The sequence below is a fragment of the Pongo abelii genome, chromosome 3, assembly GCF_028885655.2.
Source record: "Pongo abelii isolate AG06213 chromosome 3, NHGRI_mPonAbe1-v2.0_pri, whole genome shotgun sequence".
Taxonomy (NCBI): Eukaryota; Metazoa; Chordata; class Mammalia; order Primates; family Hominidae; genus Pongo; species Pongo abelii.
Genome location: NC_071988.2, coordinates 198,350,943 through 198,372,569, shown reverse-complemented (window position 1 = coordinate 198,372,569; position 21,627 = coordinate 198,350,943). Strand labels below are relative to the sequence as shown.

General features: G+C 33.6%; 1 protein-coding gene and 1 non-coding gene across 11 annotated transcripts in view; both read right to left on the bottom strand.

Moving 5' to 3' along the window:
* WDR17 (WD repeat domain 17) overlaps nt 1–21,627 on the bottom strand; it is a 120,865-nt gene that overhangs the window by 85,750 nt on the left and 13,488 nt on the right. For 5 of the 10 annotated variants that reach the window (XM_054554739.1, XM_054554748.2, XM_054554743.2 and 2 more), the window contains exon 2: nt 4,880–5,002. The exons of 4 other annotated variants lie outside the window; for them this stretch is intronic. In XM_054554739.1, the coding sequence (XP_054410714.1) occupies nt 4,880–4,945 (66 nt within the window). In that variant the 5' untranslated portion in view covers nt 4,946–5,002. Of the gene's footprint in view, nt 1–4,879; nt 5,102–21,627 lie in introns of those variants that run through there. One more of the 10 variants, XM_054554740.2, reaches the window with a different exon arrangement.
* Nucleotides 3,183–3,319, bottom strand: LOC112133274 (small nucleolar RNA SNORA51). The gene has a single exon (XR_002914944.1). It is a non-coding gene; the product is annotated as a small nucleolar RNA SNORA51 (small nucleolar RNA).

The following is a 21,627-nucleotide window of genomic DNA, read 5'->3' as shown; positions in this document are numbered from 1 at the left end:
AAAATTCAAGATGTACTAAACACTTAAATGCAAGATCAGAAACTATAAAAATACTAGAAGAAAACCTAGGGGAAACTCTTACGGACATTCATCTAGGCAAGGTATGTATACTATGACCTCAAAAGCACAGGCAACAAAAACAAAAATAGATAAATGGGACTTAATTAAACTAAAGAGCTCCTGCACAACCAAAGAAATAAACAGAGAGAACACACAACCTGCAGAATAGGAGAAATATCTGCAAACTATTCATCCAACAGGGGACTAATATCCAGAATATACAAAGAAACCGAACAACTTGACGACAGCAAAAATACAAATAATCCCATTAAAAAGTGGGCAAAGGACATGAGTAGACATTTTTCTAAAGAAGACATACAAATAACCAAGAGGTATATGAAAAAATGCTCAACATCACTGATCATCAGAGAAATGCAAATTAAAACCACAATGAGATATAATCTTCCACCACTCAGAGTGCCTGTTACTAAAAAGACAGAAATAATAGATGTTGGTGAGGATATGGGGAAAAGAGAATTCATACACTGTTGGTGGGAATGAAAATTAATACACCTTCTATGGAAAACAGTAAGAGATTTCACAAATAACTAAAATTAGAGCTTTATATGATCCAGTAATCCTCCTACTGTGTATCTACCCGAAGGGAAATAGATCATTATAGCAAAAAGATACCTGCACTCATATGTTTACTGCAGCACTATTTGCAATAGCAAAGCTATAGAGTCAACTTAAGTGTCTATCAACAGATGATCAGATAATGAAAATGTGGCATATATATACACAGTGGAATACTATTCAGCCATTAAAAATCATGTATTTTGCAGCAACATGCATGGAGCTGGAGGTCACTATCTTAAGTGAAACAAGCCATGCACAGAGAGTCACATATCACATGTTCTCATTCATAACTGGGTAGTAAAAAAAATGTGTACACGTGGACGCAAAAGTGGAATGTTAGACAAGGGACACTCCAAAGTGTGAAGGAGTGGGAGGGGATGGATGATGAGAAATTACTGAATGGTACAATGTACATTATTCAGGTGATGGATACCCTAAAAGCCCTGATTTGATCAATATGCAATCTATGCATGTAACAAAACTGTACTTGTACTCCATAATTTTACACAAATTATTTTAAAAGTTGGTTAAAAATAAAGAACAGAATGCTCTAGTGTAATTTAAGTGGTTTCTTTTCCCTTCTCCCTGCTGGAAGCAAGAGGATATTCTTCTCTAATATTCACTGTGAGCACCCGTTTAGAGCTCCTGGAAGTAAAACTTACAAAAGATCCCCTGCCACCCCCATTACTGGGTTCCCATGAAGTTTTTAACTCTCAGTCTTGAACATATTGTGCTTCCATCAATTTATCAGTTACAGTTCAGATTTTCTTACTCTGGCAGTGATGCCCAGGTTGGTTTCTGCTAATTCATTTCTGCTCTGGTAAGTTGTGATTCTCTGTAACTGCATTTCTATCTCAATAATTTTGAGGGCAGTGATTTGCCTTGTGCCCTTACTTTTCAGGTGGATCTAGGAAGAGTTGTTGATTTTTCAATGCGTTCAATTTTTTATTGGCTAAAATGGAGTAGCAACTTCTAAGCTGCTTACATACTGAACTAGAAACCAGCAGTTTCTCTGCTTATTTATTAAAAACAAAAATAAACTTCTAAATTTATGCCAATACATTTGGACTTTAACTCAGAGTATATCTTGATTTATTATTTTTTAGTTTCCAAAATTAGATAATACAAGCATTTCTATGTTGACATAAAATTTGGTGTACCTTTGTTCTTAAATAGCTTTTACAGGTCTTACAAACCAACAACTTAAATCCTTTTAAAATTCAGAGTCAAATAACTTGCTAAACCAGATATTAAAATAATAAATAGGACAAAACAAAATAGCTATTTCAAAACAAAATAGATATTTTTAAAAATCTATGATTCTAAATAAAAGATAAAAAGCATATCATACATTATTGAATATATATTATTACATTTAAAATCTGAATTACATATTCAAGCAAAGTCTAATATGTGAATTTCTAGATTTTTTTTGCAAAAGGACTAAAAAAGATATGTAATAATTATGCAGTCTTCATTAAATTATATCTACAGTTGCCAAGGAGATGAAACAAAATGTCCAGAACCTTTTGTTATCTTTGTAGTCAGCATGAATTGTTACTCAGTTCATGATTCTGCATTACTAAAAACAGAAAGTGGTCCACTGAAGGTCCATTTCAAAATATATATTTATATTTTAAATATAAATCCTACAAAATATGTCACATATAAAGGTAAATAAACATATTTAATTGTGACAGGTAATATATTGCAGATAAATGTTTTACAAAGCCTTTAATACCCTTACTTTAGAATGTTTCATTAATATGTGAACCACTCAAGAATTTTCATGTCTATTTCAAAGATTTGTTGCTTCAGAAAATACAGTCTTTTTGGCCCAGGAACAACACACACACTTTGCCAATGAAGTACTAAACACTGTAGCTCACTGAATAATGCAGATTTATAATGGATTCAGGAAGAAACCCTGAGCATTGTGTCATCCCACATAGAACTGACAGCATCAGTAGTCTGGCAACTATAGCCCTTGCAATGATATTATTTTTTTAACTGAAACTCTATTTTTGGTTTCAATCTCATACCATATGAAACACACACACACACACACAAATAATCATACTAAATATACTCTTAGGTTCAATAGGGAATAGATGGTGAAGATGCTTTTCGCAAAGTGAATAAAAAAAGTGATAAGGATACATCTACATTAGTTTGGCATAGGTAATAAAGCTTGGTTTTAAATATGTAAGATTATTATTATATAAAATAATCATAACAAAAATTATAAAACTAAAAGTTCATATATATGTGTTTGTATAAACATAGTCACATGCCATAAATACTAATTATGTCAAAATACCAATGTCAACTTAGTGCTCTAAAGATCAAATTCACACTTGTATGTGACTTTCCAAACATTACATTTCTAATTTACAATTTTTAACTCAAAAACACAACTTATCTCTTCTTGTGAACATTTTAAAAAACAACTTTAAAGATCTGCTATGCTGAATGCTTATTATATATAAAATATATGCATATACAAATAACATGAAAAATAATACGCTGAATTTTTTTCAATTCTATGTTTCCCCATTCACAATACAGACCAGGCACAGCACAGGTCCTGGGCTGAAGTGCATATGGGGTAGGTTTATTCTACCTTCTCTTTCTATACAGTCAGTGTAAGAACACAGCCTGTGGTAAGCACCATGAGGGCATAAGCTGGATTTTTGAAAGAAATTAAGGTCAATATTCATGTGTCAATTTTTTTCATTCCGAATAGGATCTTTCATTTTCATCTACATATGTATGAGAGCTGGTCAATACTTAAGCCAGAAGGAGCTCAAACTCACAATAATAGAGTAATTTTAGGGTCAATCTATTTCTATATTTTAACAACAGCTACACTTTTAATATGTTTCAAAACCAGGCATTCATTTATAAAGGCCCATAGTAGTATAAGGGGCAAGAAGGGAAAGATTTTGAATTCTCATAATCTCCATGAGCTGTTCTAAAGTCATTTTAAAGGAAACACATTTCATTAAAAAGAATTTTTCTTAAAATCAGTTCCCATTCCTGCACACAATACAAACAAGGATACTGGCATTGTGTGTGTGTGTGTGTGTGTGTGTGTGTGTGTGTGTGTGTGTAAGTGGGTCTTGAAGTATTACTATTAAACTCATAAGCTGAAGTATTTCCATCATTTATACCTGAAATTGAAACTCAGGATGGAAAACTTCTCATTAACTCTCAACTCCTTTTCTGAAGAATGCTTTAGGATTTACAATATGAGTATGATTCTTCAGAGTCAGATATTTACTGGCTCCAGAGATGTTTACCAGATTTTTTCACAGCTTATAAAAAAAGTATCTGAAAAAAAAGTCCAAAAGGCTTTAAACTGTTGAGGATTTATAATTAAAAAGAAGTAATACTGAGAAAATATCTGTAATTAATGTGCTTAGGATAGGAATCTCAAGAAAAAGAAAGAAAAACAAAGTACTGTATATCTTTGGCAGCCTATGCCCTTGAATAACAGTGGTGAAAAATCTAGTAAAACTGCACATAGTCTGGTTTTTTTGTCCCACTAATTAATAAAATAAAAATACACAAATTGTCTTCATTTAAATAATCAAGAAATTTAAAAAGTGAAAATAATCGAAGAGAAATCATATATTATTCTAGACTAAATCCATTTGACAAGGTATATTTTAAATAGCTTTTTTTTCTATTATTGTAATAATAGGTTAGAATACTATTTTCAAAATACTATGCAAATGTTGCCACACTAACAATGCAGTTTATTTTCAAACATAATTAAGTGCCTAAAAATTTATCAGATGCAACATGGCACTCTTCTTCAGAATTGTTTTCATTTCCTTTTAAAATATTTGTTTAATAAATAGTATCAGCATACATTTATCTTCTGTTTCATTAAATGATTTTCTTTATGGGAAAGACTTGCTTGAAATTATTGCTATTTTCATATATTAATCTCAATATATAAAATGTTATTTTATATTTAAAGCCTAAGAGAATTTGAAAACATTAAGAACTCATCTGAAATTAGGATAGAAAAAAATGCCCTTTCTTCAATATATAATTACCCTTATTATATTCTTACTTTTGCTTTAAAACTAGCAAATAAATGTCTTATTCACACTCAGAACTTTGCAATGTGAAAATGTCCACAATATAAATTACACAGAAGTAGAACTATATGAGAAGCAAAGCAGAAAAAAATCACAGGAAATCGTAATTACAAATAAATATATCTTACTCTTTGTAGTCCTTCATACCAATCATCTTGCTCAAACCAATTTGAAATGTAAGTCATCCAAGCCATAGAATGTTTCTACTTTAATCAAGGCAATTGGAAACTCGGCATCAGAATAGTCAGCACCTAAAGTAACAACAATGTGTTTCAACAAAACAAGATTTACCAAAATCTCCCTTGTGAAATGATGTTCAGTACAAAAGGCTAGAACTGCACAAATATTTCAGCTGAAACAATTTTAATTATTTACAAGTAAATAAGAAAATAAGAAAAAAATCGATAATAATGTTGGATAGTACCAGAGAATGCTATTATCAAATATTTTATTAACCTTTCTGTTTACATTCTTAAAAAACAATCTTAGATTCAACTTTTATAAGAAACAGGTCAATGATTTCTAAAAGTTACCAAGTTAAAAATAAGGTATCCATAAAAATCACAAAACGGGCAGCAGAAAATGATTTACATTTTCAACCTCAGGAACTGAAGCTTTCTAAGTTAAAAGGTATACAATGACAAAACCAATCCTATATTTCTGTTTGCTTCCAGCTCCATAGTTGAGAGTTAAATCATTTTACGTTTAAGTTAATTGCTAACCACCTAACTGCGTCAAAAAGTTTAAAGACACCATTTAATACAGTGCCAATATGTTCAACAGAGTCAAAATCACATGAATGTAATTTAATTTTAGTTTTACTCATTTTTAGAAGGAAATATTTACTAGCCATGATGAGTAAGATATTTCTTCCTACACTGGAGAATATTTGGACTTCAAAATATCCTCTATAATGTTTGGATGCTTAACTCAACATAAAACAGGTTCTAAGTGATCTTTTCTTCAACAGAGACAAAATAAAGGAAGGAAGGACAAACGGTTGAAGGATGGACGGTAGGAAGTGAGGAAAGAAGGGAGGAAGGGAAGAGAAAAAGAGAAAATGAGTAAAGTAACAAAAAGAGTATTAAGCAACAAACGAAAAGAAAGAAGGAAGGTAGGGGAGGGGGGAAATTACAATTTTTGTAATTTGAGTGTTTCATTCTTCAATATCCAAAAAGTAAGAAAGCTTTTGTTCTGGCATGGGAAGATACACTTGTATGAAATATAATTATCACTGCAGCTACTTGAGAACAGCCTTATCTCTACTGTGATTCCTTACTCTTTAGAAGTATTTTCAATAATATCTGAGTGAAGCCTCAAGTCAAAATGCTTGGGAATAGGTTCTTGCTTCTGCAATAAGCTCCAGGACTGGCAAAATCTCTTGCTTAATTTGTTTACATTTCGATGACTTCCTTGAATCCGTTACCTTGGCTATTCTGCCCTGCTCTTTTAGTTTCCACAAAGCCCCTTGTTCCTGCCTATCTGCTCAGGTTTTTAATCACCTACCTTATCCTATCCTCTGGATCTGTCCTCTCTTCATTGTTGTCTCTGGCTTATTGTATTTTGAGTTGCAATTCTTTATCTAAGTCCTGCCATCAGCTTTTTTTACCCTACCTTGAACTTTTTTTACCTAGTACTGGCCCAACAACTCTACCAACCTTGTCTCTGCTTCAGTGATTCCAGTGTGTCTCTCATAACACAACCTACAGGCCATACCAAGCTCCTAAACTCCATTTCGAGCTACCTGCTGAATCTAGATCTCTCAGCCCTTTACCTGATAATCTCAATATTAACATATTTAAAACCTAATGTATCTCTTTCAAGTAAGGTTTTCCTCTCTACCACCCCAAATATTCTTTCTCTTACATTCTCCATTTCAATGACTATCATTATATTCTAGATAGTAACCTGAGATGAAAATATCAAGTCATCTTTGATTATTCCATCAACCTCATCTCCTCCTACTACTACATTTGATCACCAAGTCTTATCAAATACTTTGAAAAAGTCTATTCAGAAGGCCCTTATCTTCATTACTAACGCCACTACTTTTAATGAAACCTTTCATTGTGTACTGTACAAACTAATGCAATAGTTTACTTACTGTTCTCTGCTTTCAATCTATTTCCGAAATATATGTTGTCCTTCTATGTTTTCAAGGCTTTTTGCCTGGAAGCTTTTAAATGTCTTGCCCAGGCTTCCCCTTTCACCTTTTCCTGCGAGTAGTGAGCTCTTGCAAGTTTTTCAAGACTCAAATTAAATGTCTCCTTCTTTTGAAGACTTTCTTTCTCAAATCCTCAAATCTCTTGTCTGTGCTCCTTCATATCTATATTTGTAGGTATTAGATAGTGATTATTTGTGTAGATATAAATTGTGAGTTCCCCAAAAGACCAAGCCTTAATCATTTTCGTATAGAAGATACAAAATGTATGTTGAGTGAATTGGCACATGCAGTGCTATGAAAGTTGGTCACCTAGTGACAGTTCACATGAACTGAAGGCATATATTACTGAAACTTGGAAAAGATCTAACGAAATGTATCTAAGTAAAATGGGATTACTATCCAATTCCTTGTGGGGAAGCAGCTAAACAAAATCACTTAAGAAATTGTTTTTGGTGTTTTTTTAAGAGTAAAATAAAACTTGAATGAGTAAAAGTTCTTTGTCATCATGCCATCACCAAGTGTGTCTTTATTGTACTATTATAAATCCAGTGTAAATAAAATACCTTATTCATAGAGCATATAATAGTTCTTATTTCTTATGTCCTGATACTTTTCCATGAGCACTATTTATTATATTTGCAAGGAATAAGAAAAGCAGGATATTTCACATTATGTAATCTCAGATTAAATGTTATCTTGCATAAAAAATACTTTTTTTGTTGTACTCCAGGTATTTTGATTATATGAGAATAGGTGGGATCTGGTTCATTTAGTATAAGAATGGTAAATGGGTTTTAACTCTTACCCCTCCCTGGGGTGCAGAGTTGAAACCTTTACCTGACATCAGAGGGGAAGCATGTCATGATCACTCAGTAGTAACTGAGATAAGAAGAAACTTTTGAGGAAATTTATTACACATCATCTCATCCCTGTATCTATGTCCACGAGTCTAATTGATATTTCATTAAAATCACCATTTAACTTATTTTAGCCAGAAAATCCTTACTACCTATTAAAATTGGTGATAGAAATAAATGAAAAAAATAAAATATTAAATATCACTAATTTAAATAAAATAGAAAATGAAGTAAAGTAGTTTTCATTGTCAGAAAACTTATTGCACGCATTGAATGGTCAAGCACACAAGTAGTCTGTGATTTCTCCATTTTTTTCACAAGATGACTTTTGGCTATTTTGGGTCTTTTGTGGTTCCATATACATTTCAGGACTATTATTTCTATTTCTGTGAAGAGTGTCATTGGTATTTTGATGGGGATTGCACTGAATGTGTAGATTGTTTTGGGTAGTACAGACATTTTAACAATATTGATTCTTCCAATCTTTGAACATGGAAGATCTTTCCATTTTGTGTCCTCTTCAGTTTCATCAATGTTTTATAGTTTTCATTATAGACTCTTTCACTTCTTTGGTTAAGTTTATTCCCAAGTATTTTATTTTATTTGAAGCTGTTATTAATGGGACTACATTCTTGATTTCTTTTCTTTTCTTTCTTTTTTATTTTGAGACACAATTTCACTCTGTCACCCAGGCTGGAGTGCAGTGGCACAATCTGGGCTCACTGCAACCTCTGCCTCCCGGGTTCAAGCGATTCTCATGCCTCAACCACCAAAGTAGCTGGGACCGCAGGCGTGCGCCACCACACCCGGCTAATTTTTGTATTTTTAGTAGAGACGGCTTTTTGCCATGTTGGCCAGGCTGGTCTTGAACTCCTGACCTCTAGTGATCCACCCACCTCACCCTCCCAAAGTGCTGAGATTACAGATGTGAGCCACCACATCAAGCCTTGATTTCCTTTTCAGATTGTTCACTGTTGGCATATAGAAATGCTGCTTATTTTTGTATGTTGATTTTGCATTCTGTGACTTTACTGAATTTATCAGTTCTATTTTTTCTTGGTGGAGTCTTTAGGTTTTCCTAAATATAAGACCATATCCTCTGCAAACAAGGATAATTTGATTTCTTTTGTTCCAATTTGGATGCCGTTTATCCCTTTCTCCTGTCTGATTGCTCTAGCTAGGATTTCCAAAACTAAGTTGAATAACAATAGTAAAAATGGGCATCCTTGTATTGTTCCAGATCTTGAGGAAAGGCTTTCAGTTTTTTCCCATTCAGTATGTATATGGCTTTTATTGTGTCATGTTATGTTCCTCCTACACCCAGTTTTTTGAAGGTTTTTATCATGAAGGAATGCTGAATTTTCTAAATGCTTTTTCAGCATCAATTGAAATGATCATATGGTTTTTGTCCTTCATCCTGTTGACATGATGTATAATTTGATTTGTATATGTTGAACCATCCTTGCATCCCTGGGATAAATCCCACTTGGTCTTGATGAATGGTCTTTTTTTAATATGCTGTTGAATTCAGTCTGCTAGTATTTTGTTGAATATTTTTGTATCAATATTCATCAGAAACACTGGCCTTTAATTTTCTTTTTCTGTTGTGTCTTTGTATGGTTTTGGTATTAGGGTAATACTGGCCTCAAAGAATGGGTTTGGAAGTATTCTTTCCTCCTCTATTTTACAGAATAATTTGAGTAAATTTGGTACTGGTTTTTCTTTAAATGTTTGGTAAAATTCAGCAGTAAAGCCATTGTGCCCTGAACTGTTCCTTGATGGGAGACTTTTTATTATCATTTTGATATCATTACTTGCTATTGGTCTATTCAGGTTTTGGATTTCTTCATGGTTTAATCTTTGTAGGTTGTGTGTCCTTTTCTTTTAGGTTTTCTGATTTATTGGCATGTAATTGCTAATAGCATTTTTAATGAACCTTTGAATTTCTGTAGTATCAGTTGTAATATCTCTATTTTCATCTCTGAATTTATTTAGGTCTTTTTTATTATTAGTCTGGCTTACAGTTTGTTGATTTTATTTATCTTTTCTGAAAACGAACTTTTCACTTCATTGATCTTTTGTACTTGTTTCAATTTCATTTATTTCTGCTCTGATATGTATTACTTCTTCTACTAATTCTGGGTTTGGTTTGCTCTTGCTTTTATAGTTCTTTAAGATGCATCATTAGTTTGTTTATTTCAAGTTTTTCCACTTTTTTGATGTAGGTAGGCATTTATTGCTGTAAATGTTTCTCTTAATACTGCTTTTGATATATCCCATAGGTTTTGGTATGTTGTGTTTCCATTTTCATTTGCCTCAAAAAATTTTCAATTTCTTTAATTCATCCATTAACCCACCAGTCATTCAGGAGCATATTGTTTAATATCCATGTGTTTGTAGAGTTTCCAAAATTTTTCTTGTTACTAATTTCTAGTTTTATTCCACTGTGACCAGAAGAGATATTTCATAGGATTTCAACTTTTTTGAATTTTTTAAGACATTTTGTGGCCTAACATATGGTCTCCCCTTATAAATGACGCATGTGTTGGGGAGAAAAATGTCTATTCTGCAGCTGTTGGATAAAATGTTCTGTAAATATCTATTAGGTTGCTGAGGATAGACCCCCAAATCTGGCCATAAACTAGCCTCAAAACTGGCCATAAACAAAATCTCTGCAGCACTGTGACATGCTTGTGATGGCCATGACGCCCATGCTGGAAGGCTGTTGTTTACCGGCATGAGGGCAAGGAACACCTGGCCCACCCAGGGCGGAAAACTGCTTAAGGCATTCTTAAACCACAAGCAAAAGCACGAGCAATCTGTGCCTTAAGGACATGCTCCTGCTGCAGATAACTAGCCAGAGCCCATCCCTTTATTTCGGCCCATCGCTTTTTTCCCATAAGGAATACTTTTAGTTAATCTATAATCTATAGAAACAATGCTTATCACTGGCTTGCTGTCAATAAATATGTGGGTAAATCTCCATTCGAGGCTGTCAGCTCTGAAGGCTGTGAGACCCCTGATTTCCCACTCCACACTCTATATTTCTGTGTATGTGTCTTTAATTCCTCTAGTACCGCTAGGGTCTCCCTGACCAAGCTGGTCTTGGCATTGGGTGATAACGATGTCTTTTCAGTGAGGACCATATGGGCCTATATCTTAATAATAAGGAAGAAATGGAAATAGACCATTTTTCACAAAGCCTGAAGCTCAACTTGGGTAAATTCATTTAATGACTAGAATAATGTGACCTGCCTGTCTTCGTCTGTTTGTCTTGCTATAAGGCTGGGTAATTTATAAAGAAAAGAGGTTTATTTGGCTCATGGTTCTACAGGCTGTACAGGAAGCATGACACCAGAATTTGCATCTGGTTAGGGCCTCAGATTACTTCCACTGATTGCAGAGGGGAAGAGGAGCTGGTGTGTGCAGAGATGACGTGGAAAGAGAGAAGGAGCAAGAAAAGGGGAAGGAGATGCCAGACTCTTTTTTTTTTTTTTTTAAACTACCAGCTCTAATAGGAACTAATAGAGCAAGAATTTGCTCATTAGTGCAAGGATGACACCAAACAATTCATGAGGGATCTGCCTCCATGATCCAAACACCTCATTATACCCTAACTGCAACATGGGGGATCAAATTTCAACATGGATTTTTCAGGGATAAACATCCAATCTATAGCACTGCCCTACTCTAATATCCTCCATAAGCAAAAGTATATTCGCTCTGGAGGAAGATAACATTAAATTATCAGCATTTAGTAAAATAATGACCAGGCAGGCAAAAATACAGAAATTCCGAGTTATGCTTGTTTCCACTTATATATAAATGGAACACCTTCATTTCCAGGAACGATGGAGAAGGAGTGAAAGCAAACCTCATTTGTCTCTGAGGAGGGATAGAAAACTCTCCTTTCTGACCCTAGGAACCAGGGAAAAATCACCAGTTCTAGGAAAAGCGAAGAAGCAAAAGCTGTCATACCCTAGGGAGCAGGTTGGGAAAAAACTTAGTCCCCAGTTCTGTCCAAAAACAAGACATAGATCTGCCACTGTTTGAGGAAATGCAAAAAAAGCTCTCTTACTCAACACTCACATATACAACACTCAACACTCATACATACAAAGCAGAGACTGGCTGCCACAGAAAGGGGTTTAGGGGTATAGGAGAGACCCACAAATCTTTGCTAAGAACCAGACTCTCATAAACTGGGGATCAAAATTGTAGTATAATACTACATTAGTGTACTATAAAATAATTAGAATGAACTATGATAATCAAAAGTCAAACATAAAAGGATACATATTGCATGATTCCATTTATAGTAAGTTAAAATAAGTGAAATTAATTCTGTGTTATTAGAAGTTGTGAAAGAGTTTTGGGGGGGGTGGACAGAAACTGTAACTAAAAGAAGCCCTGAGGGAGATTTCTAGGGAGTTTACAACGTTTATTTTACGCTAATTATGCTAATGAGTATATTTTGCTGCTATAAAACATTAGATTATAATTTCTGCTTTCAGGTATATAATCTAAATAAAAAGAAATTACATACTAAAAATCCACAGCAGTGCTTTCTAATATTAACAAAATTAAAAGGGGAAAATGCAGAAATTAACATGTCCACATAGAGATACAGTGTAATTAGATTATATTTTCTAACTTCACTTGGGCAATTTCATTTCTCCTTTTCACTTTTCCATTAGAGTTTTCTGTCCACCAACCCCAACCATCAATATTTCAGGACACATCAACTTAAATCTATCTCTGGGATATAGTACAAATTCTTCTCTAATCCACAAGTATTGTTAGAAGCAATGTCAGGGACAAGCAGATGAAGAACGCAGAAACAAAAAATAAATAGTCCCCATAATGGGGCAGGAATAAAAACAGAAGTCTTTCTAAATAAGCTGAAGATGGATTAGATCAAGGAAATGTGTTTGGGATCCAAAGAAATACCAACAGGAAATGTATTGACTTTGCCATAATGATCTCAGCCTGTTCATGTCACATCTATAGCAGGTCCTCTACGTCCTTAATTCTTACTATTACCACAGAAAATGTGTACTTGAGCAGATCTCCACTATCATGTTCTGAAAGGCCTGAAGAAATCTACATAGAAAAATATTTCTGCTTCAGTATTTCATACTTTGATCAGACATTCCAAGCTCACCCTTTAACAACAAGAAAAAATAGTGCAGCTGACAACACTCTCCAATTATTAGTGATTCCAGTTTGAAATTTTTTTTAAAGAGATAGGGTCTCACTATGTTGCCCAGACTGGCCTCAAACTTTTGGGCTCAAGCAGTCCTTCCACTTCAGTCATTAAGTAGCTGGGATTACAAGCATGCATCACAGTACCCTCCTGGCTGAGTTTGAAGTTTTTAGTGACAAAGTATATACTATGCTTCTCTTTAGCTTAGGCCATATACTATCTTTAACGTGCAGTAACAAATAAAGTAAAATAGTTGAAAAAGGAAGTATATTTACCAGATAATTGGAATATACAAAAATATATAAAAATAAATGCCAGGGATGGTGGCTCACGCCTATAATCGCAGCACTTTGGGAAGCCAAGGAGGGCAGATCACTTGAGGCCAAGAGTTTGAGACCAGATTGGCCAACATGGTGAAACCCTGTCTCTACGAAAAATATAAAAATTAGCTGGGTGTAGTGGTACATACCTGTAGTCCCAGCTACTCAAAAGGCTGAGGCACAAGAATTGCTTGAACCTGGGAGGCAAAGGTTGCAGTGAGCCGAGATCGCACCGCTGCAATCCAGCCTGGGTGACACAGATTCCATCTCAAAAAAAAAAATTAATTGATTAAAATAAAAATGAAATGAATATTATACTCTAAAACTGAGAAACACAATAGCTGAAATTTATATCTCAATGGATGAGTTTATTAGTTGACTGGATACCCCAAAAGTCACTATTAGTGCAGTGGAACATAAATAAATGGTATAGGCCAAAATCAATGCATAGAGAAAAAGAGAAACAGAACAAAGCATAAGAGACAGATAAGGTATGCTGAAAAGTTAAACATGTATGTAAGAGTAGTATAAGAAGGAGAGGAAAGGGATAATATAGTGAAACCAAAGAGAGACAAAGAATGAGAAATTTCTGAAACTGATTTTAAAACTAAGATTTCTGAAGCTACCAAGCTCCAAGCAGGGTAAGTTAAAACGATACCTTATCTATGCACATCACACTAAAATGCCAAAAACCACAAAAAGAAAATATTAAATCTTAAAAATGGTCATGTTACAGTCAAAGATCAACAGAAATAATGGAAGTGAGAATGCAAAGAAATTACGTTTTAAAGTGCTGAGGAAAAGATAACTAAAAATTCAGTAAACGTATTATTTAAAAATGGAAGAATATGAACGTTTTCATTGTAAGTTTTCATACAAACAAAACCTAGTAAATTCATTGCTAGGAGACCCATTCTAGAAAAAAAAATGTAAGGGATTTCTTTAGGTAGAAGGATAAGAAACATGAAAATGTTAGAAATATTGAAGATCATCAGAAAGGGAAAATACGTAGTTAAATATAAATAAATATTAACTATATAAAATGAACACTGTAATGTCTTATGAAATTTAAAATATTTGTAGCACTAAATTATATGAAAACAGTAACACAAAAGACAGCAGGATAAATGGAGTTAGTATTAGTATTAAAGAAGAGGTAAAAGTAATCATTTGTATTAAACCATAATGAGTCAAATTTACATGCTGGAACCTCCAGGGTAATTACAAAAAAGAACAGTAAATAAACATACTATTAGCAAGTTAATTGAAGGAAAGTGTAATTAATTAAAAATTGTAAATCAGAAAACAAAAATTGTAAATGAGAAAAACTTTGTATATATAAATAAAATTATAACAGTTATATATTGAATAAGAGAAAATAAAATTACAAATCAAAATAAAATTAGCATCTACATTAAAAAATTCAACTCTTTACATGGGGCACACTTTAATAAAAGGTTACAGAATGGTTGAAAGTCAAAGATCAGAAAATGATAAACTATACAAATATTAACCAAAAGAAAGATCGTATGTAAATCAAAGATAAAATAGATTTTAAGGCAAGAAATATTACCAAAAAGAAAGGAACATTGCTTAAAGATAAAGGTGACACTGAGACTGAAATGTATAATAATCCTAAAACTGGTTGCATCCAAATGACATACATAGTTTTCAATTATATAAAGCAAGAATGACAAAAAAAAAGAATGACACAATTAAAGGAAAACTATGTAAATCTACACTCATAATGGGAGATTTTAAGTAACAAATCTCAATACCTGATAGAATAAACAGATAAAACCCCATAGGATCTGAACAACATACAGAAAAGGACTCAACTGACACATATATGATACTGTACCCAATAATGATAGAATTCACATTCTTTTCAAATAAACATGGGCTACTTACAAAAATAAACCGTGTGCAGAGCCATAAAGAAAATTTAACCAAACTTTAAAACACTGAAATCATTCAGAGTATATTTTAAAATCAGGATAGAATTAAGTCTGAAATCAATAAATAAAACTACAAAATCTACAACTATCTAGAAATTAAAGAATGCATTTCTAAATAATCTTGGAATCAGAAAAGAAATAAAAATGGAAGTTAGAAAATATTTAGCACTAAATAGCAAAGTCTAAACATAGAAATTTGTGGGTTGCAGCTAGATCAATGCTTGAGTGGGGGAGGATTACAGCATCAATTATATTTCACTTTTTTCTAGTAGAAAGGGAGAAGGAAGAAAAGTCAAAGATTTAAGTTTCTATCTTTAAAAACTGAAAAAAGAAAAGCAAATCAAGCCCAAAAAATGTAGCAAAGGAAATCATTCCAAAAAGAGGTGAAAGCAACGAAATAGTTTACAAACATTCAGTAGAGGAAATCATCTAAACCAAACACTGCTTCCCTTAGATCGACTCGCAGAAGGATTGATCAAGAAAAATACAGAAAAAGCACAAATACCCATATCAGATCCTTATCAGGAATAAAAAAATACATCACTATAGAACTTACTGACATAAAAAAATAAGAATACTATATCCACCTTCACACCAATATACTGGATAACTTGGATGAATGGACACATTCTTCAAAAAGAAATACAAGTTACCAAAGTTGATAGAAGAATGAGAAAATCTATTTAGCCTGAGTATGAATATAAGTCTACATGTGAAACTTTTCCCACACATAATCTTCCAGGCCCAGATCATTTCACTGGAGAATTCTTTAAAATAGTTCAAAAAGAAATGTTACACAAACTCTTTGAGAATATAGTAAAAGGAATCACTTCTCACTTCTTTATATCTTCCCCAAACCTGAAAAAGACGTGTAAGAAGGGAACTACACAGCAATGTCTCTCATAAATTAAACATAAAAATCTTAAACAAAAAAGTAAAGATACATCGAGTTAATGAATTAGAAGATCAAATGTTGTGAAAACGTAAATTCTCTCAAAATTAATCTTCAGATTTAATTCAATCCTAATCAAAAATCCTAGCAGATTTTTTTTTATGTATGAAAAGTGCCAAGCGAATTCTAAAATGCATATGAAAATGTAAATGCCCAAGAATAGCCAAGAAAGTCTTGAAAAAGACTGAGGTTTTGTATGAACAAGCCTAATGTTATACTATCTATTATAAAGCTATTATAATTAAAACAGGGTGGTGGTGATGCAAAGATACACAAACTGACTAATGGAACAGCATGAGTCCAGGATAGATCTCTTCATATACCGTTAAGTGATTTATGGCAAAGGTGATAATTCAGTGGGGCACAGAACAGACTTTTCAGTAAATGAGTCTGCATAATTGAATACCCTTATGGAAATATAAGTATGTGTGTGTATATATATATATATATATATATGAAATATATATATAAAATCTCGACAGTAAGCTAACTTAATTTTAAAAAGAGAGGATGATTATAAAAGTAAATACAAAAGTAAAGTATTAAAGCTTTAAAAGAAAACTAACGATAACATCTTATCTTAGGGATAGGAAAAGACTCATTAAATAGGACACAAAAAATGCCAATCACAAGGGAAAACATTCACATATAGGACAATATTATGGTTACAAACTTATTGCTATAATTTGGATGTTTGTCTTCCCTCAAACCTCATGTTGAAATTTGATCACAATGTTGGAGGTGTGATGAATGTAATGGAAAGGTGTTTGTATCATGGGGGCAGCTCTCTTATGAATACATTAATGCCTTCTCTCAGGAAAAGGGTGAGTTCTCACTCTAGCTCCTAGGAAAGCTGGTTGTTAAAAAGACCCTGGCACTCCCAGCTCCTTGCTGCCTTTCTTGCTGTGTGTTCTTTGCACACACCAGTTCCCTTTCACCTTCTGCCATGAGTGGAGGCAGCCTGAGACCCTAACCAAATGCTCAATCTTGAACTTTTCCAGACATTAGAATCATGAGGTTAATAAATCTTTTTTCTTTATAGATTACTTAGCCTTGGGCATTCCTTTATAGCAACACAAAACAGACTAAAACACTTGCATTCATCAAGACATTGTTAAAAGTGTGAAAGGCAAGGGAGAAAATGTTTATGGCACCTATGTTCAACAAAGGACACTTACAACCAAAAAAAAACAGACCGGCAAACCAATAGAAAAATGGACAAAAGGGAAGATAAATTCAGAACCTGGATCATCCAGATAACTAAGTAGCATATAAAAAGTTGCTCAATAACACTAGTCATAAGGGAAATACAAAGTAAACCTGCAAAGAGATACTGCTATACTCCCAACAGAAGGACTAAAATGCACAATACCACAGATTGGCGACAATGCAGAGTAACTGAAACTCATATACTGCTCAGGAGAATGTAAACTGGAGCAAATGCTTTGGACAACTCATTGGCCGAATCCTCTAACGCCGAACAAATACATACCCCGTGACCAGCATTTCCACTCCTAAGTGTATAGCCAACAGCAATGGGTAATGTTCATCAAAAGACATGTATTAGAATATTCACAGTATTTCTATTTATAAAGTATAAACTGCTCAAGTATACTTTAATAGTACAATGATAAATACAGTATATTCATACTGTGTGGAAAAGTTTATAATAATGAGAATAAGTAACAACTACATGCAACCCTACAGATGAAACTCACAAATAATGAAAGAAGCCAGATATAAAAATAATATTGTATTCCATGAATACAAAGCACAAAAACGTACAATATTTACCTATTCTGTTAGTGGTATCCTTGGTGGTGGTAGTGAGTGCTGATAATGTTCTATTTATGCTTAAAAACAAAAATAAAAACAACCTAAGGGAAGAATTGCCTCTGTGTAGTATGAATCATAATCATCATAGTCAATGAGTTCTTTTTAATGAATTACTCAGCCCCCATCTCCTGAAAATTTAACGAAAATTCCTAGCCAGAATCCCTAATTGTTCTAGTCTAAACATTAAAAAATCACTTGCATTAGGGTAATATAACAAGTCTAAAATGTCCCACATATGCCACAGCGCCTCATGAATAAAATATTATTAATTTTTAGAGGAAAAAATAGACTTCTAAGTTAATTGCTATTTAATATAATTTGGCTTTCTAAGAAAATCTATCAAACAGTTTAAGTACACTCTATTTCTAAGAAATATAAATGCAGTCTTTATTAAAATTCAAAGAAAAACATTTTACTTTTTTATGAAAGTGGCTTGATGCAGCAGAAAAATTATAATAAGCTGTTCAAAAGTATGTATATTTTTGGATAAGCCTATATTTCCCTGCCTAAAATTCATCTTCATCTTTGCTATTTCCTAAGACTTAAAGTAAATAAATTAAAAATATCCCATGAAAAGCATTTTGAAAAATCCAGATGAATCTAACATTGGAGAAAATAATTTTTAAAATGGAAAGTATCTTAAACACTATATTTCCACAAATTTTTGAAAATAAAAAGCATTGGGATTTATTGTTTGCATTAAGAGAAAAGGCATACCATTTTCAGCTCACCCTTTTTCTTCCATTTGGAACCTGGAAAGGAAGGCTGGCACATTAGCAAATATCTTGGATCATAAGGACAAGGGTTATACCAAAGAATAGTAGAACAGGAACTGGAAGATGTCTCAATCCTGGAAAACCTGGACTTTTAAGCCACTGTAATGCTGCATGTCTCCGTTATGCAGCCAAACCTCAGGTCAACTCTTAGGTTGCCTATTTTCAAATCATATTTTACAAAGTGGAATTCTCAATTAGTCAATAATGTCAATTAAAGCCTTCTTAATTTCTTGTCTTTAAATATAATTACCATGTTTCATCACCCCGAGTATACATGGTTATTAAAATTCAGTCATTACTGTCTATAGTAATACAATAAGCAGAACTGGTGTCATTTTGCCTTACCAAATGTATTATTTGCCTATGTTTCTATCTCATTAATATCACATATTATTTAGTGAAAAAAATTAATCCGTATATATCTGTTGCATCATTTTATTTCATTCATTTTGGCAAATAGTATAAATCATGGCCAGGAACTAAAGCCAGTTATTAAAGATACAAAGATAAACAAGAAGTAAACAAAGCAGAAAAAAAAAAAAAGCTGCTTCAAGAAACTTCCAGCAGAAGAGCTAGACACACAGCAGGCACATATGCTGTCTAATCTACCAACAACCATTCTCACTCATCTCTTTCCCTGCCAATAGAGTCCCACATTCTTTTGGTACAGGTGGAATTACATTGATCTCAGGGAGGAAAGGCTGTTTACCTATTCCTAGGAGGAGAATGATGATTGGTCTTTGTCAGTCATAGTAATTTCATCATCCTTGGACAATTAGAGGCCTAGGTGTGGGCATCTGATCCAGCTTCAGCTAAGGAGATACAAGTGGAAATCTATGGTGTTATTCTCCTGCCCTTCTGACTGGAACATTGATATGATGCTGTCGCTGCAGCTGTCTTGCATCCCCAAAGGAAAGGCCAAGAAAACTGCAGAGATGCTGCAATACTAACACTATTGTTGTACCATCTTCAGGCATCTTGTTATAAGAAAAAAGGAAGTCTGTTTTAGTTACTGATTTTCTGTTATTTGCACTTGACTTCATTTCTAATAGACACAAATAAATGTATGAAACAATATGCAATAGCTGCTATACTAGAGAATGAACACATACTCGGAGGAACAGAAAGAAAAATGTGCCTATGATTTAGGTGGCCAAGAAGGCTGTATAAAAAAAAGGTGGGGTTGGAACTTTGAGACAGAAATTATTTTTCTGTGCCTAAAGTACAATGGCACATGAAAACAAGTAGTGGAACATCAGAATGAACAGACAGGCGAGACGGAATGATGGAAAGTCACGTAGATCATGGTAAGAATTGTGAATTTTACTTTATAGGGGATGGGGAGTCTTTGAAACATTTTCAACATGCTAACGATATTTTAAAATCACACAAAAGTCCCATTTTGTGATTTACTAATATCATCCTGACACTATTTTGAAAAGGCCTCTGGGGGACACGGTGGCAAAACATGTATAAGCAGATGAGAAAGACAAGGGGCTGAACTAATTAACTGGCAGCAAGGGAGAGAGAGAACTTAAGATTTGTAGACTTCTGCCTGACTGAATAACTTAGCCCCATTCATTGAGACAGAGAATTCAGTAGGAGCTCCAGGTCTGGGGTAAAGCTCTATTAAAAGATATTGAATGCAAAACGTCAGTGCGACATGTAGATGGAGATTCCTAAAATTAAAATACAGAGGTCCGGATAAGCATTTCATACACAATTTTGAGCAACACCAATGTCTGAGGGATAAGTACAGGAAAGAAAAAGGAGACTGAAAAGACAACTGAGCAAAGAGATACAATAAATAAAAATAATAGAGAAAATAATATGTTAACTGTCAAAGGAGAATGTTCTCAAGCAGGTTAAATGTTTCAGACAGGCCAAGTAAAATTAAGACTGAAGTATTCATCCTGCATTTGAGGATTAAGAAGTAGGTTGTTAATTAGCAAAATTAGTAAAACCTCCACTAGTCAATGATCGGTCCTCATTTTACTTGCTACTTTAGCAGCAGTAGTTGCCACTTTGGATCACAGTTGAATCCACCCTCCTGAAACATCTCTTTCACTTGCCTTTTAGAAAAGAGTTTTCTTTTGATTTCCCTACTACTTCAGTGCCTTCTCCCCATTGTTTTTTTTTTTTTAATCTTTTTGTTTTGATTCCTCATCATCTCCCTGAACTTCAAACTTTAGAAAGTCCCAGGGATCAGTCCTTGGATTTCTTCTCCACACCTGTTCTCTTGGTGATCCCATCCAGTTTTTGAAATTTAAATACCATATGCATTTACCCCCAAGTTTTTATCTTGAGTCTAATTCATATTTATAATTTCCTGTTTAACATCCCCACATGAATTTTAAATAGAATCTCAAATTTAAGTTATTAAAAGAAAAACTTATGATGTTCCCCACAAAATATGCTCCTACTTGTTTTTTTCTAATTCAGTAAATGGCCACCAATCTGACTATAATAAATAGCTACTGATGACTGCTGCTGTGGTTTGACTGCATCCCCTACATTTCATGTGTTGGAAACTTAATCCCCAATGTGGCAGCATTGAAATGTGGGGCCTTTAAAGTTGATTAGATCATGAGGATTCTGCCCTTGTGAACAAATTAATCCATTCATGGATTAATGAATTAGTGGCTCAATGGATTAGTAGGTTATCAGGGGAGGGGAAGTGGTGGCATTATAAGAATAGGAAGAGACCTCAACAAGCATGTTAAGCATGTTAGCATGCTCACCCCCCTCGTCTTGTGATTCCCTGTACTGCCTTTGGACTCTTCAGAGTCCTAACCAGCAGGAAGGCT